We start from the raw sequence: 16,387 nt of genomic DNA, 5'->3' as shown, positions 1-16,387 counted from the left end.
TCTTTTGCTTTTTCTACCAATACCATATTATTAATTAATATAAGATAGTGGATATTTTGCCGGAGGTAATGACGGCAAACTAACGTTTACTAAAGGTTTGCCGGCGGCAATCCATATCAACAGAGGGCGCTGTACTCTTTAAGATAGGGCTGAATTATAAGATGTATTAAATTCCCACCAAAAGTTGTGTAGCACGTTTGGTGTAGTGGTTAAGCAAAGGCTCTAGTAAGCGGGATGACTCGGGTTCGATTCCGACCGCAGCACATTTTAAAGTTTTTTTTTCTCATCCCCAAATAAATAAGAATATTCTTCTTTTATTATTTTAACATGTCTCAAACATTTTTTTGCAGAGTATTACATTTTCTTTTTCAGATTTGTGGCTCTGGAGGATTTTTTTAAAAGGGAAATAAAGTCAGAAATTATAAAATGGTCTGAATCCCATCTTGTGAATACGAGGTTACAACGATATTTTTGGCATGGAGCCAGACTAAAATTTGTCACCGGAAACAAAAAAACAGCAACTGCGCATGTTCAGTGCATATCCGGCAAACTAACGTTTACTAAAGCCGTCTCCGGCAAAATATACACTGCCTTAATATAAAGCTACTTTTTTTAATGTTCAAAAGCATATTGTTGTTTAAAATGTTGATGCTTGTTGACAACCGTTGATGCTTGTTGACGGTTGTTGACGCTTGTCATGCTTGTTGACGCTTGTTGATGCAGTTTAGACTTTAGTAGGAACCGTAGAAATGAACATGATGAATCTAATTTCAAGAAGGCCTTTTTTGCAAATTGCCACGTTCACTTTTTTAATTTTTCCTTTTTTTTTAAATTTCAAAAAGACCGGCTAAATTTAAGTTTTAATTTAACAATATTTGGCCGGATGTCGGAAATACACGTAAAACCAGTACACTGTACTACAGGCAATCTGTGGACAAAGTCAGCTGGCTCGACTTTCCCACATAAACATGACAAAATACTTCGCCATTTCCCTCACATATCACTGTACATCATAAAATGCAAAATACAAGATACTTACCGTGACCATGACATAGAACCTGATCCATTTCAGCTCAAAAATGTGCCTAAAATTAAAGAATATTCTGATGTTTTTATTTCGGTTTAAAACCCAACCGGCTCGGGAATTTTAACTTTTTAAATTTGATGCCTGAATGTCGCCCTCTCTAGTCGAAAAATCATTCTTCCGTGTTGGGCAAGCCAATTTGATCTGGTTTCCGCCTCAAATACCGTTAACTAGAACATAGCTGTTGACCAGACAATTCACATCTGATCAATGTTTACAAAATTCTCCACAGTTCGAGTAAAAATGTAGTTAAAAACAACAGATTTGGGACAGTTTCTACACCACTATCATTAAAGATATTTCACAGGAATCGTTCTAAGTTCTTGACGCATTGAAGTGCATCAAATCAGTGGCGACCATGGCGGAGGAATCGAAGAAATCAGACCGTTTTCCGCCGAGTTGGGGCGACGACGAACGGATGAGTTATCTCTTTTCGGACTTTCGTCAGAACCGAATGGTGAACCCCAACGACTGGGACAACAAACTGAAATTCTGGTCGCAACTGGTCGGCGACTGCTGCAGAAGGGACAAATCCGTCGTGATGGACTGTGAAAGAATGGTGGAGGGCTTCCGGAGGAAAGGACGGCTTCCCATGGGGATTAACAGGGTGCTTCGAGAAATGGCAAAGTGAGCCTCGGTCGGAGTGCGAAGCACACTCGAACTCACTGTGTTTTTGGTTTTGTAATGAGCTCCATAAATCATGGCCAATTTGCTGGACTACCTCCATTAGTCCGTGAATAAGCACACTCACCTGCTCACACTCTTTATAGCAATAGAATAAGAAAAGAAGGCCGAAAAATAGACGTCTGAGAAAAGAGGGTAAAGATTCCCATACATGTATCTGCATCTGGCCATCACTTTTCACCCTGTGCACAAACCCTATGGGACTGGTCTGAAAATGTCCAAGTGTTTTCTCAGTAAAAAAATAAAAATTTGTCAATGCTAATTTTGGTAATCCTTACCTTTAGGACACCTCTATTTTTTACGAGTTTTGTTCAAAACTTCTTTAGCAGATGACTGTCCAGTACCAAAGTGACTTTTGCAGGCTAAAGCAGTCTTTTTTCTTCAGATAAATTCAAACTAGTTGTAATTTTGAAAACACTTCCAAAGAAAATGTGACTTTCCTATCCTTTTTTGCAGTTTGCCATCTTAGTTTTTGAGTCAGTTTTCTGTTCGTCATCGTCGTGTTTTCCCCTTAATTTCCCTCTAAAATCAAAGCCCCTGCCAGCCTCTTTCCACAAAATTAAACCTGCCGATATTCAAGAAGGCGTCATACTGTTTAGATATACGACAAGAAATTCCAGAATGTCACTTTTGAGTGTCATTTAGTCAGTTGTTTTGGTGAGTCTTTTAACCTTATATAGGAACGGGGTCCTAAAAGTAAGGATTACCCTAATTTTGACTTTTTAGGACATATTATCACTTTCTGATATAGGTCATTTAAGGGGAAAATAAGTGATGGCCAGAAATGGGAATCTTTCCAAAAGAGGAACTTCCTCGCTATCGCTAATTTATGAGGTGAGCATGGTGAGTGTGCTTCTAAAGCGTAAATAAACTACAAACAAAGTCTAAATGTTTTACATTTTGTTAATTGCAGCTAGTATGTAGTATTTCATCTTCTTTTTCTGATTCATGGCTCTGGATTTGCCATATTGGAAGGTGCAACCTGACGCCACTTTTTTCTTCATATTATTATCTCAATAAAGGTCAGTCATTGCAAAAAAATGATGATAAGACATGAATCTGGGACTGAGAAACATTTCCAGTTTTGTTAGGAAGTACTTACAAACATTTCTTGACTCTTCATAGACTTTGTACACATTCGCGGAAGTGGCGTCAAGTTGCAATAGTTTTTCCAAACAGGGCCACTCCTTCCCTTTTCAAAAAGACGGGACAAGAAACTAATTTAATTTTACTTGGCCTAATAAGCTAATGAAGATCGGTGACCTTTATGTTTAGAAAGCGCTCAATGACATCTCATTTTGATAATGAAAACAAAGACTCCTCAGTAATCAGTTTTCTCTTTTGTTGAACGCAGTAACGCCCAGATAGTCAACACAGCCGACTTCATCAGCAGTGTCAACAGCACGTGGGTTTCGTGGGGTGTCAATAACTTCTTGAGACGACCTTTGACCTGGGCCATAGGCTCCTTGTTCAAGAGCAGCGAGCAGCCACTGACAGGGAACTACATTTTCATGGATGTCTTGAAGGTGCATGGTTTAGCTTAGTCCGAAAATTTGGGACTCTCAATACTGTGTATGAGAGTCCCAAAACTTAAAGTATTGAAAACATGCAAAACAAGAAAATAGACTGGCACCTAAAACAACCAGTCCAACACAGCTTCAGTACTGCATCAATCAACCATGCCAGAAGAATTTAAGAAACATGTGGCATGAAGCGGGAACTAGTCTAAATTTACTACACATTTGTCCATAGTCAATCCACCAGACTATTGACACTGAATGAAGAGGTCAGTCTTTTCAAATAGTTGGTCCATGGTTGGACATGTACCAGTCGAGTATTTAGCCCCATTTTGAAATCACTTGACTTCCCTCTCATGTGCAAAATATTGAAGAAAAGTCTCCTTTAAAAAATTGAATTGAGTCTGCAAACTTGGTTGGTGAAATACGGAGGACATTTTCTTTGCCCCAGTGGAATTTTTGGAGAAATTTGCTGGCTAAACTGTAAGTAAAATGGGCCTGATTTATTTTTGCACGTTTCAGAGCACTCCAGAGCCCTGTCTGGGTTCAGCTCAGTCTTGTTGTCAAGTCCATCATTAGTCCAATCAAAAGTAAATCACAAGTCCAGTCACAAGTAACAGGTAATAAATATGTGTTTGGCTGGTTTTAAACAAGTCTGTTTAAGACCAGCTTGGAGAGTGGACGCCGATAATGGCCTGAGCCGAAGGCGAGGGACATAATTGGCTACCAGACCCAAGCCAGTCTTAAACAAACTTGTTTAATACCAGCCAAGCACATCTTCATTCCCATTCATAAATATCTTTTCGGTCAAAAGTCAAAACAAGTCAAAAAATGTACATTTCCAACTATATGTTCAACACTTTTACTTCATGTTTTTTAAAAGACCCCCTCTAGCTACAAATGCATGTTATGGTATGTTCCTCTTGCGAGTAGTCGTAAACAACTCCTTATATGGAGATTGGCGCACATGGTGCGTACTGCGCGATGTGGTGCAGAACGCGGTGGTGCCGGCGTAGTGTGAATTTAGGACTCGCAAAATATGGACTCATTGGTAGTATTACGCATGCCTAAGTGAACATTTAGTGAACGTTCAACCAATAAAATGATAAAAGGGACCAAACTTCCTAAGTGTCTCAATTTCATGTGACACTGGAAAAGTGTTTAAAACCAGCCAGCCGGCATTTTATCAGCTGTTTAAGTTTGGCCATGTGACAGGCTCTCTGCCAAAAGGAATGGGTAAACTGTCTTAGATATCTGTGAATCAACTGAACAAAGGGAGTCTATTTGAATATCTTGTGACTTGACTTGATACTGTAGGACTTGTGAGGACTTTATGATGGAATGTCTAATTTTAGAGAAACAAACTAATTACCAGTTAGCACAGAGATGTGCAGTAGCCTGCCCAAATTGAATGGCTACGGCTTGCAATACACACACGTCTATGGATACAGCTGCAGCCACTTCTTAGAACCATTTGTGTTTGTATTACTGCTAACCAGCCCCTTTCACACAGCACCAATACACAAATGTTGTTTCTCGCACGTCCGCAGAATGCGATGCGCTGTGCGACAAGATTGACAACTGGCACTCGGCTTGAGTTTTGAGAGTCAAAATTTTGGCCCCCTCCGAAATTCGTTCTCACATGGTTCTCGAGAGAATAAATAAAAAACGCCCAGTTTTGAAAGGATGGTTGTGCGGACATTGTTTGCATACTCTACTTTTAAATGCTCTTTCCAATTAACATACATGTAATTTCGTTTAAAATGTGTTTTGTCGCCCAATTGGGAGCATTCCTGGACATAATGTCCCTTTAAGCTGGTCACAGAAAAGAAATAAAGATAATGCACATTACCAAACAAGAGGTTCAAAAAATTTAAAATTAGGATCATTCTACATTGTAACTGTGTTTAACTTACAAGTACATTTGCTAGAAAATTACATGTAGTAAACTAATTTGATGTTCTTTCAAAATTGTCTAAGCCTATTTTTAAATTTGTCATTGACTTTAATGTTTTGTATCCCCCCCCCCCCCCAAAAAAAGGAAATTGCAGAATCCATAGTGGACCTCCATCAGCAATGCAGCAACATTGACAACGCAGACAATCTTGTGGAATATACCACTCTGAGAGAGGTGTGCCAGGACGTATGTGGGGATGAGACGTCCCTCGATCTGGCGCTTCTCTACCTGCAGAAAATGAAGAGGGTCCACGTGGAAGCAATAGCAGATGGGTCAAAGGTGAGATTAGTTAGCTACAGGCTCACTAGACAGGAGACCTGACCTCAATATCGTATACAGCAGGGTTCGACCTTAACTTCTGAAACAGACTCTTAACTAGCCCGCAGGCATTTTCACTGGCCCGCATGTTTTTCTTTTATAAGCAACAATGTGCATACATGTAAAACGTGTATCCTGAGGCAATCTTGTCAGTGTTTTTAATAAACACACCTAATAATTTAATCCTAAACATTTAATAAAATTAGACACAAATTGATACAGGTTCGCTTTCTGAATTTAATGATTTATTTCTTCCTGTCCTTTCATCTTTGCCGTTAGCCCAATACTTTTTGACTCGCCAGCTGGGCTACTTAAGGAATAGTTTGACTAGCCCGCCGCTGTTTTGACTAGCATTTGGCTAGCGGGCTTCCGCTAAAGTCAAGCCCTGCATACAGGGTGGCTCAAAACAAATGTACTTATTTTTTAATGTAAATTATCGGAAATGTACTAAATATTTCATAAAGAGGCAACTACAAGGAAAAAGTCTAGGATGTCCTCTATCCAATGATATTCAGTTCATTACATCGGGGGCAAAGCAACGGAGATTTCCATACAAAAATAGCAATTGTAAGTAGAAAAACAAATAAATACGGACGGCAGAAATATTACAAGCGTTTTTTACGTAAAAAGGTTCTTGGGAACCGTTTTTGTGAAGACACAAAATACAACATGATTTTGTTTTTTTTTAACTTGCTGATAAAAACTTTAGGGTCGCGCAATAAAATTAGGGTAGGTCGGGTAACCGGAAACAGAACAATTTTTTTGTTCGGCCTTAGAAAACCATTCCTACATGTATACAGCATGCATCTGTGATTGTTGAACTCTCGCATTGCATTTGCAAATGTAGAGCTCTCCGGTGAAATTCCATTCCGTATCGTTAAATGTGTTATCGTTACAGGTCATGCATTTTGTTAATACCAATGTATAAATGGTGCTTCAAACATAACCAGATTTATCAGTTCACTCGTAGAACTAGATCTCTGTTGGCTGACATTCAAGGCTTGCATTCAAGAACTGAACAGCTAAGGTTTTCAGGAGAAGAGCAGAGATTGAGAAGGGGTATAACATGTAGAAGCAGGCTCCTCATTAGCACATTCAAGATTGGCGGTGAACAGATTTATATTGCTTTCTACACTTGTTTGCAGGTTGTGAAATTTGTCAGCAAAAATCAACGCACTGTTACCCCACTTACAGAGACAGAGCTTGGCATAGTAGGGTGAGTGCAGTCATAGATAATATGGGTGCGGTGCATTGCAATGTCTGTATTAACTGCCAGTGATACACACTTCATGATCAATTTTTCTTTTGAAATTCAGGCGCGGATTCGGGGGGAGGGGGTAAAAAAAAAACACCTGCCGTGTCCCAAAAAAAATTCATAGAAATTTGTTAAAAAATGATGCGAAAACATCCCCCTCCCCAGCTCTGACACCCCCCCAAAAAATTATACTGGTAATAATGTCCGCCTGTGCACAAAATACGGGCAGAGCCAGCTTGGTTAGGGAGTATTTGTACACTATTCTGTAATATGGTGTTAATAATTGTTGGATTTGAACAGCGTCCCATTGAAAGTATGGTACGAGCCCCCCCCCCATTGATTTTCGGAGGTCAAGTGTTCAGAGAAAAAAAACCTGTCTACGTTTCACAATTTTTTTGCTCATGAAAACTCCCTCTGCAAAAATTCTTGGATCCGCCCCTGATATTCCAACATATCCTTTCCTGAAATTCATCCTGTAAGTTTCAATTGGTCAAATTGTAAAACATGGCCTCTTTTTAAAATTTAATATATAGAAATGCGGAAAGGAACAATAGGCGTTGTTCTAATACTTGTACATGTTCATTGTAGATGGTCGTGGTAGCAACTTTTGAAAAATCCGCTACTTCAAATTAGCTGTTCATTATGATCTGTTACTTGTTATTTCCAGTTTACGGAGGACTATAAACAACTTGAAGAAGCAGATTGAGCAGCATGAGAAGGACATGAATAATCTCCGCAATGAGGCAGCACTGACGGTTCGAAAGGGTCTCAAATCCTCGGTGAGTTGTCAAGTCTCTGGAATTTGACCATATTGACAATATGCAGAGCTAATGTGTGTGTGTGTGTGTGACTAATATGGGCGGGCCATCACTGCGTAATGGGGGAAGTGTTTTATTGACCTATCGCCGTTTGAGAGTTAGCCACGCCCCTTAGACAACCCTACGGAATTTTTGTACACTAAGTTTTGTTTGTCTCAGATTTTGCGCGTTCCGCGTCCATTTGTATATCATGTACATGTAATTGGACAATATTTCACAAGCTGCGTTGACGCGATTCTATCGCGATTCTACCGCAATAGATCAATTGTTAGGCAAATTAGGACCGAGTTGTGGGGACTTTCTGCTGTCTTTACAGCGTCTTCGGTTCCCATAGTACCATGCGACAGCTTGTGTATAGTCTCCATAGTTACGGAACAAGAATCTGTGTATTAGCAGTGCAGTCGCTGTGTGGACATGTGAAAAAAAAAAAAAACACAAAGTGCAGGAGCTTAAGACATTCTGTGGACTTGCAAAGGTCCACACAATGTTTCCACTTTCTTCAAAATCTACTTTAGAGGCATATGGGGTTATGGTTATAAGTAGCAAATGAAGTAAAGCATTCAATGAAATTACAGGAAATTGTGGTAACCTTAAGCACTATTTCATGGCGTGGATGTGCTAACGGTTGCGCGCCCTTGGAGATTTCTATTGTGACATCACTGATTTAAGCAACTATTTCCTCTGAGCTAAGCGTGCCATTTGTGCGCTTACTGCTTACGGTCTCCGTGAAATACAAGGAGGCTGTGTTAGCAGAAAATTGTGAGCTTAGCCCTGGAATATTGGCCCGGGAGTTAGACACCTCACCCCCACCCCTCCCCCACCCCTTCCCATCGAAAAATCTTCATCAGCTTGTGAAGCGATTTGGTGACGCAACTGTCATAGGTTACTACTGTAGGCGTGCAATACCAGTTATTACTGAAGCTTACTCGGTGGGTTCTTTTTTACATTGTATGTTCAAAGGCCAAGAACATCTTGAGGAGGAAAAAGATTCTTGAGAGGAGGTTGGCCAAGAAAGAGACAACGTTGGACACGTTACAACAGCTGCTTGACCAAATAAAAGGAGCCGAAACAAGTACAATGGTGAGATTTCAACAATGTGTCCAAACCCTTTTCAAATAATGTTTTGTCATTGGTGAGCACAAACAGCGCCCTCATGTGGGCAGTTTGGAAACTCTTACAATATTGTGAAAAATACTAAAACACAAAGTGTCACTACAAGTTCGATCAGGCACCATAGTCAACCATAGTTCGACTCTGATCGAATGCATGCTTTCCTACGATGATTGGACTAGTATATTCGACTATTCAGGACCAGCCTATCGTGCCACGATTTGTAGCTGGTTATCAGTAGCAATTTTCATAGCATAGTGCAGAGAGGACCAACTATAAACAAAAAGGGCAGAAAAACGAAAACTGTGAGTGCTAAATTTTATTGTCATTGCATAATTTTCCATGTTGGTTTACGATTCTTTCGCTTTTGCTATAATTGTACAATAATAATGACGATTATGTTTGGTGTCCTAAACTACGCAATCACTATTTGTACCAATAAACAGAAACATAAAGCTTTGAAAAATTGTGCAACCGCCGTTTTCTCATGGTCGTTGACATAACAATACTACTAGAGTCATTCGCATTTCAACTTTAGTGCGCTTGCGTTAGGTATTGCCAACCACTAGTTGACCATTAGTCCTTGATCGAACTTGACCACAGTTGCAGACCAAGTCTAAATTATACAGCACAAAATGAACAACTTGACAAATAAAATGTGCATCTGAAAGACTTCGTCATGATGCCTGCCCCTTTTAGAGACTTTTTAGTTGAAGCGTACAGTCTATTCTTGTGATTCTGTTTTGTTCAGACCTTGGAAGCATACCGAGCTGGAGCCAGTGCTTTGAAGCAGACGTTGAAAGCCAATGGCTTAACACCGGAGGCAGTGGACGACACACTTTCAGATGTCCAAGAGGTAGGCAACTTATATGTATCTCCCCCAAAATAAATTCCTTACCCTTATATTTACAGTCTAACATGCAAAAGTTGGCAACCTATCGATGTACTTGAGTACTACTCAAGACATGCGACTGTTCCTCAAAGTCTGAGAAACAGTCTGAGCAACCAAAGTACCAAACGTTTTGCACAAACTGTGAAATTCTGTCATGAAAGTGTAAAGCGTAAAATTAAAGAAATTCAAAATTTCAAGGTTTAGTTGTGTGAACAATTGTACCCAACTTTCAATGATCTTGCCAATATCACATGTAGTGCAAAACATTGCATACCAGACTGATGTGCTCCTCAAACCAATGATCCACTCTCGGTCTTTGCTGGTATAGAGCAATTTATACAGATCCTTGTCATTTGATTGGTGGAACTCACATCACGTGACATTCGTTATTGCTCCCATTCACGCCGCGGCTCAAAAGGACTATCTGCCCATGGGGAATGGGAAATACTATTGAACAGTTAGGATCATGACGCGGTATTTGTGTGCAAATGCATGCTGGTGTGCGCGTTCAGTGTTGCGCGTAGCGCGTACTGTTTCAAAGAGCCAGCGCTACAGCGTTGGGTTCAAACATTTTCGTGAAGGGGTGGTTTGGAAGAGAGAAATACATTTTCCTCCATTTTTGTATTGAAAAAAAAGTTCAAATATATCAAATGACAAGGATCTATATGTCAGTTATATAAAACAAATATTGAGTGGCTTTAAATTGTGAAATGGCGGGAGGAATATTATCGCTCGGTAAAATCTGGACTTTTCCAGTTCACTCGGCTTCACCTCGTGGTGAAGCCGAGGGCGTCATGTAGATCAATGATAATTTTTTTAGAAACTCAAAATCTCTGTGGGGGGGCGACTAGGTTTCATGGGGGGCGGTCGCCCGCCCCCCCCCAATTTTTTTTTTGGGGGGGGCGACCGCCCCCCATGAAACCTAGTCGCCCCCCCCCCCCCCACAGAGATTTTGAGTTTCTAAAAAAATTATCATTGATCTACATGACGCCATGGGTGTCATTCTTGGGGGGGGGGGGGGGACAGGGGACATGTCCCCCCCCACACTTTTTGAAGGGTGGGGGACACAATATCAAATGTCCCCCCCCCCAATTTTTGAACTCGTGTCTCATTTACAGGGCCCTATTATGTACTACAATGTATCTTTTGCTTAGAAAATATTGGTTAATGCCTCAGATAGCACCACAGAGCATTTAGAATCCAAAATTTTTCGGGGCCCTTAAGCGGGCCCCATGAAACCTAGTCGCCCCCCCACAGAGATTTTGAGTTTCTAAAAAAATTATCATTGATCTACATGACGCCATGGGTGTCATTCATGGGGGGGGGACAGGGGACATGTCCCCCCACACTTTTTGAAGGGTGGGGGACACAATATCAAATGTCCCCCCCCCCCCCAATTTTTGAACTCGTGTCTCATTTACAGGGCCCTATTATGTACTACAATGTATCTTTTGCTTAGAAAATATTGGTTAATGCCTCAGATAGCACCACAGAGCATTTAGAATCCAAAATTTTTCGGGGCCCTTAAGCGGGCCCCATGAAACCTAGTCGCCCCCCCACAGAGATTTTGAGTTTCTAAAAAAATTATCATTGATCTACATGACGCCATGGGTGTCATTCATGGGGGGGGGGGGGGGGGGGGGGGGACAGGGGACATGTCCCCCCACACTTTTTGAAGGGTGGGGGACACAATATCAAATGTCCCCCCCCCCCCCCCCAATTTTTGAACTCGTGTCTCATTTACAGGGCCCTATTATGTACTACAATGTATCTTTTGCTTAGAAAATATTGGTTAATGCCTCAGATAGCACCACAGAGCATTTAGAATCCAAAATTTTTCGGGGCCCTTAAGCGGGCCCCGAACCCCACGCCTAAAGCTCAGAATTCTGGTAGCTGATTCAATGACTCCAACCTCGAAAACAATGTTCAAAAAATTTTCTTATGCCTTTAGCTGAGAAAACCTTGAAAATTATGTTTAAATTATTATCTTTTGTGCTAAGATAATTATTAGTTAAAGTGGTAAGAAATTGCCTCAGATCACACCACAGAGCATCGAGAATCCAATATTTTTTGGGGCCCTTAAGCGGGCCCAGAACCCCACGCCGTAAGGGCTTCGCGCTTCGCGCTCGCATCAGTTGTGATCAAGGTATGTCCACCCCCCCCCCACTTTTGAGAAGCGATGGACACCCCTGCATGACGCCCCCCCATGAAATGTTCCAGCCCCCCAGCGCCCCCCCCCCCCCCACTGAAAAATTCCTGGCTACGTCACTGCTCAGTAGGTGGAGCACCGGGATGGTAATCCAGAGGTTGCAGGTTCAAACCCCTCTCCAGTCAATTTCTTTGTTCAACTTTTCAAAAAATGGAAATAAATGTCATTTCTGGTCCGGGGGATTATACCCACTACATCCTCCCTGTTGATCTGCCACTGGGGTTGGTTGTCCAACTTGATATTGAAATGCTCCAAAGCTCATGTTGGTATTTCACAGTGCAATGTTCAGGGGTTTACATATCACACCTGTGATGGGCGTTTTGGGCATGTAAGCATCCCAAGTAATGTGTATAATTGCAAGATCTAGTTAGGTTTCTACTCGCCATGCTTTATCATGTGACTGTCCTTCTCAGGTGATGGAGTTGTGTGCTGAGATAGAAGACACTATGTCCCAAGGGAATAAAGCCATCGATGATTCGGTGTCCTTCTCGGCCGGGTTCGACACAGAGACTCTAGAAGCCGAGCTTGCCGATCTCCTGGATGAATCAACATCTCAGGACATCGGGGAGACTGTGAAACCAACAAGTGAGACATACAAAGAACCTTATGTCATTAATATGTATTATTAGACCATGGTAATAGATTGTGATTTTTTATTGGTCGAGAACCGAGCACGTGATATGCCACAAACACGCATGTACTGTATTAGGGGCGTACACCCCGTGGTACATGAGTGATGTACGCCACGGGGTACATTATCTTGATCGTCCCCACTGTGTTGTTTTCACCACCTTGTATAATAGAAATATCCCGGGTAAGAGGCTTCAGACAGCGTGCACACGCGCGCACGCATGTCGGATGAATGCGCGCACGAATGTGCATGTCGGATGGACGCACTTAGAATATGGTCGTAACTGTGATTGGTACGTAACGGGGGGAGGGATTAATGGATTGGTCTATTCTGGGAAAAGGTAAATTAATTTGTGTTCCTGTGCGATGAAAAAAAAAAAAACAGTGCGAATATTCACGGTGCAGTAATCGTAGATCTGTTCAAAATAATTCTTCTGTGATTACTGCACGGCAACTGGAGGAAACCCACAATTTCAGACGGTTGCAATCTATTACCGTGGTATAACAAAACAATTCTTGCCTGCCGTGATTGGGGTCAGTGGATTGTGTATATCTCACAACAGGCAACAATTGTATAGTTGAACTGGCCAGTCAGTGACAGCAGGCTTGCTAGTCAAGTGGCTAAGATGTCTATATTTGTAAGCGGGGGTTGTGAGTTTGAGTTCGGGGAGGGAGGGGAGGTGTGGCCTAGTGCTTAGGGTACGTGACTCATGAGCAGAGTGTCAGGGGTTCGAATCCACCTGAAGGGGCATATGTTGTATCCTTACATTGTAGGCAAATCACATTACCCCCACTTGCCTGTCTCCAACCTGCGATGGACTAGCATCCAATCCAGGGGGGATAGAAATATTCTCAGTCGTTCATGCTACTAAAACTGGAGATAAACGCTTTGATGGGCTATAATGCTAGTGACGGACTTGACTTTTCTTCTTGGTTTGAGTCCCACCTAGCTTATGAATTTTTTTCACAAGTTCTCAGACACCACTTTGATAAATACAGTGAATGTCAAATTCAGGTGATTCACAATGCAGTGCGCCACCAAGAGTTTTCCACGGAGAGTGCATTTTTCCCATGCATTGTGGGAGATGGTCGACAAATTTGCAGGGCGGGACATTTGAAATTGTTTGTTTTTCCGGTCAGTAGTTTTGTAAGCGTATGATTCAAGTATCTGTTTGCCCTTTTCTTTGCTTTTTTATTAATATGGTTATTTTTGTAAGGCAGCAGAACGCTATTCCCCAATCTATAACAAATTAGTTTCAAGTTGTCAACTGACACTCATTCAAAAGGGCCATGTTTTGTCGACCGTAATCTTGAAAAATGGACTCTCCATGGCAAACTCTTGGTTGCACACTACATTGTGAATTGCCAAAATTATGTGAGTGCATTTCAAAATCCACTGTTACAGAATTTGATGTAGTTCATGCTGTCTCAAGACACAGTGTGGGCATAGTTCAACATGTTGTCATGGGAAAGTGTTTAACCTGCCAAATGGTTGCGCCATGCAATTGTGTGCGCAGTAACTACAAGCAAATCTTTCTTCGAGACTGAAAATGTTGGGCACACTTAAGTAATTCTATTCATTCTGATACGGAATTTAAGAAATGAAAACAAATTGACCCAGCTCATTAACCCAAATTCTGCCATAGATCCTTCTTAACCAGTTAACGCCAGGAATATTTTGACAAGAATGAAACGAGGCGCAGGATTACTTTTCACTCATACCTATTTTGATTTTACTTGTTTCAAATTCTGTTAATTTGTTTTCAGCGCTTTGAATTCTTTGGCAAAGGCGCTTTATAAATTCTTGTTATTATTATTATTATTATTCACTCGACCTCAAGCCAGGCGCGTTGAAGCTACCACCCTCAAGCAGCACACTCATATTTCCGGCCTCGCTCGCTGCGAGCAGGTCGCTGACAGAAATTTCCGGCCTGGCTCCCTGCGTGTTTGTCCATCATCCGTTCCGAATACCGCAAAACGTTTGCTTGTATACACGTCATCCGGCGCGAACTGGTTAAATGTATCAGGATAATTTGCAGGATTTGAAGGACGGAGGAAGGAACAGGCTCACTCAATATTACTTCTCTTGGGATTTATTGTCGCTTGAGAGTTTAAGGGTTGCATAATTGAGTTCTTGCACAGTGGTTGATTTTGGAGGATTCCGGGAGGCTCATAACAACATGCTTTGGGATTTCAATAAAAATCTGTTTGCTCTATTTCTATTCTTTCTTCGCTTTTTTCCCCTTCCTTTCAGCTGACAAGTCATCAATGAACCAGGAAGATTTCCTAGCCGGATTGCCCGAAGTCCCTGAAACTGAACCACAGAATTCAGACAAGGCTGCCAAAACTACTGAGCCTTTGCTAATGAGTTAGCAGCTGTGGTTCCACCATCCAAAGAAACAAAACAGTGGAATTGTGTCTGGATTCCCGAGGAGACTGACTTAAAACAGTTCACTCCAGCCATCCAGGAGCCTGACCATTTACACAGAACAACATGTCTGGATTCCAAAGGAGACTGACTGAATCCACCCTACCAAGCCGTCCAGGAACCTGACCATTTACAAAAGGTGTCTGGACTCCTGAGGAGATTGAATGACTTCAGTACACGTAAGTCTTCCAGGAATCTGACTAAAATGTTGAGATGCCCTTCAGGAAGAAAGATTCCTTAGTGCAACATTTTCGGCATGAGATGAACTTTACATTGGTTTCTTTGGATGTAAGTGAAAATGTCATAATTACTTTGAGGTAAATGGTAATTAAAATATTACTTTAAAGGGTGCAACCAAGTAAGTAGGCCAAAAATCCGTCCACCGAGCTCATGAATAAAAGTGATACATTCAAATTATTCTATATTAGAGAGTTCTGAGAGCCACAGAATTGGGGGATTGAGGTCATATGGCACTGCACCTCTGGCCTGGACTTGGGGCTTCCAATTCTGAGCTTTTTTGATACAATGGGTCCGAAAGTGGCGCTATTTAGCCATGTTGAGGAGGGATCCTTTTTCAAAATGGCTACTTTTTAAGTTTGGGAAATATCATGGTTTTAGGGGTGGTCGTCTTTGGCTGAGAATTTCCCAAAAAGTCATTTGTCGACCTTCCAAAAATTGAAAGGAAAATGAAAGACAACATGTCGATCATCATTTTTCTGTGCAGCCTGAACACCTGTGAGAGTTCTGAGTATTTTAAAAAGAATTTTGAAGTGTAAGGATTTGTCACTGTTGTCTATTGGAATTTTTTACTGGGTTGCACCCTATAGTTTGTATTCATCAACCCTGAATCAATGACTTATAAATTGAAAGGAAATGCATGCCATAAACTGAAGTGGATTGCCTGTTTTAAATAACTAAACAGAAAAAATTAATTGGTTAACACTGGTCCTTTGCAAAATGCAAGTATGAAGTATTGCATTGCACGTCTGTTATATGCAAAGAGCACCCTCTATTGGTAAAAAATTGTCCAATTGTAAGTTACAGCTCAGTGCAAGTCAGACTGGATCCCTACCTAAAATCTCATGTGAAAGGACAGGCAGTACCCTCGGTGGTTCTGTAATCTTATTGGTTGTTAGTCTCCTTGATGATACTGTCTATACCTGAATGGTCTACTACTCCAGCCATACCGGTACATGCAGATTCCGTTCCCCATTCATACATGTGTTGATACCGCTATTTACATGATGTACTACATGTACTATAGGGTGCAGACCAGTAAATCGGTCCGAAATTGCCTGCGCCGGCCAAATCACGATTTGCATGCCCTCAAAATCTTCGGTATTTGAGCAAGCTGTGGGCCATGAACTTGAGGGTTTGTAAAAAATATGGGTGGAAGCCGTGCACAGGACTGGGAGTTTGCAGTTCTGTGTAATTTTGATGTAATTTGGACCCTAAAAGCGCTCTATTTTGCAATGGAGTGTAGGC

General features: G+C 41.4%; 2 protein-coding genes across 2 annotated transcripts in view; one reads left to right on the top strand and one right to left on the bottom strand.

Annotated features, from left to right (window-relative positions):
- Positions 1-1,192, bottom strand: part of LOC119739709 (transcription termination factor 2-like) — a 30,090-nt gene extending 28,898 nt beyond the window's left edge. Inside the window, exon 1 of the mRNA XM_038214737.1 lies at positions 1,040-1,192. Within this exon, the coding sequence (XP_038070665.1) occupies positions 1,040-1,067 (28 nt within the window). The 5' untranslated portion in view covers positions 1,068-1,192. The remainder of the gene's footprint in view (positions 1-1,039) is intronic.
- Positions 1,193-1,261: 69 nt separating this feature from the next.
- Positions 1,262-15,406, top strand: LOC119739710 (charged multivesicular body protein 7-like). Its single transcript, XM_038214738.1, has 9 exons — positions 1,262-1,711; positions 3,123-3,294; positions 5,327-5,521; positions 6,706-6,776; positions 7,483-7,594; positions 8,594-8,713; positions 9,495-9,599; positions 12,258-12,429; positions 14,729-15,406. The coding sequence occupies exons 1-9, from the start codon at positions 1,443-1,445 to the stop codon at positions 14,845-14,847; spliced, it is 1,335 nt and encodes a 444-aa protein (XP_038070666.1). The 5' UTR covers positions 1,262-1,442; the 3' UTR covers positions 14,848-15,406.
- The last annotated feature ends 981 nt before the right edge of the window (positions 15,407-16,387 follow it).

The sequence above is a fragment of the Patiria miniata genome, unplaced genomic scaffold (assembly GCF_015706575.1).
Source record: "Patiria miniata isolate m_02_andy unplaced genomic scaffold, ASM1570657v1 HiC_scaffold_4, whole genome shotgun sequence".
In the NCBI taxonomy this organism is placed as follows: domain Eukaryota; kingdom Metazoa; phylum Echinodermata; class Asteroidea; order Valvatida; family Asterinidae; genus Patiria; species Patiria miniata.
Note: the sequence above shows the minus strand (reverse complement) of the source record. Positions and strands in the feature narration are given on the sequence as shown.

Bases quoted from the DNA above. Each gene is read 5' to 3' on its own strand.
- LOC119739710 (XM_038214738.1), top strand. From the start codon at position 1,443: ATGGCGGAGGAATCGAAGAAATCAGACCGTTTTCCGCCGAGTTGGGGC. The intron at 1,712-3,122 runs GTGAGCCTCGGT...TGTTGAACGCAG, and splicing joins GTGCTTCGAGAAATGGCAAA to TAACGCCCAGATAGTCAACA. The intron at 5,522-6,705 runs GTGAGATTAGTT...ACTTGTTTGCAG, and splicing joins CAATAGCAGATGGGTCAAAG to GTTGTGAAATTTGTCAGCAA.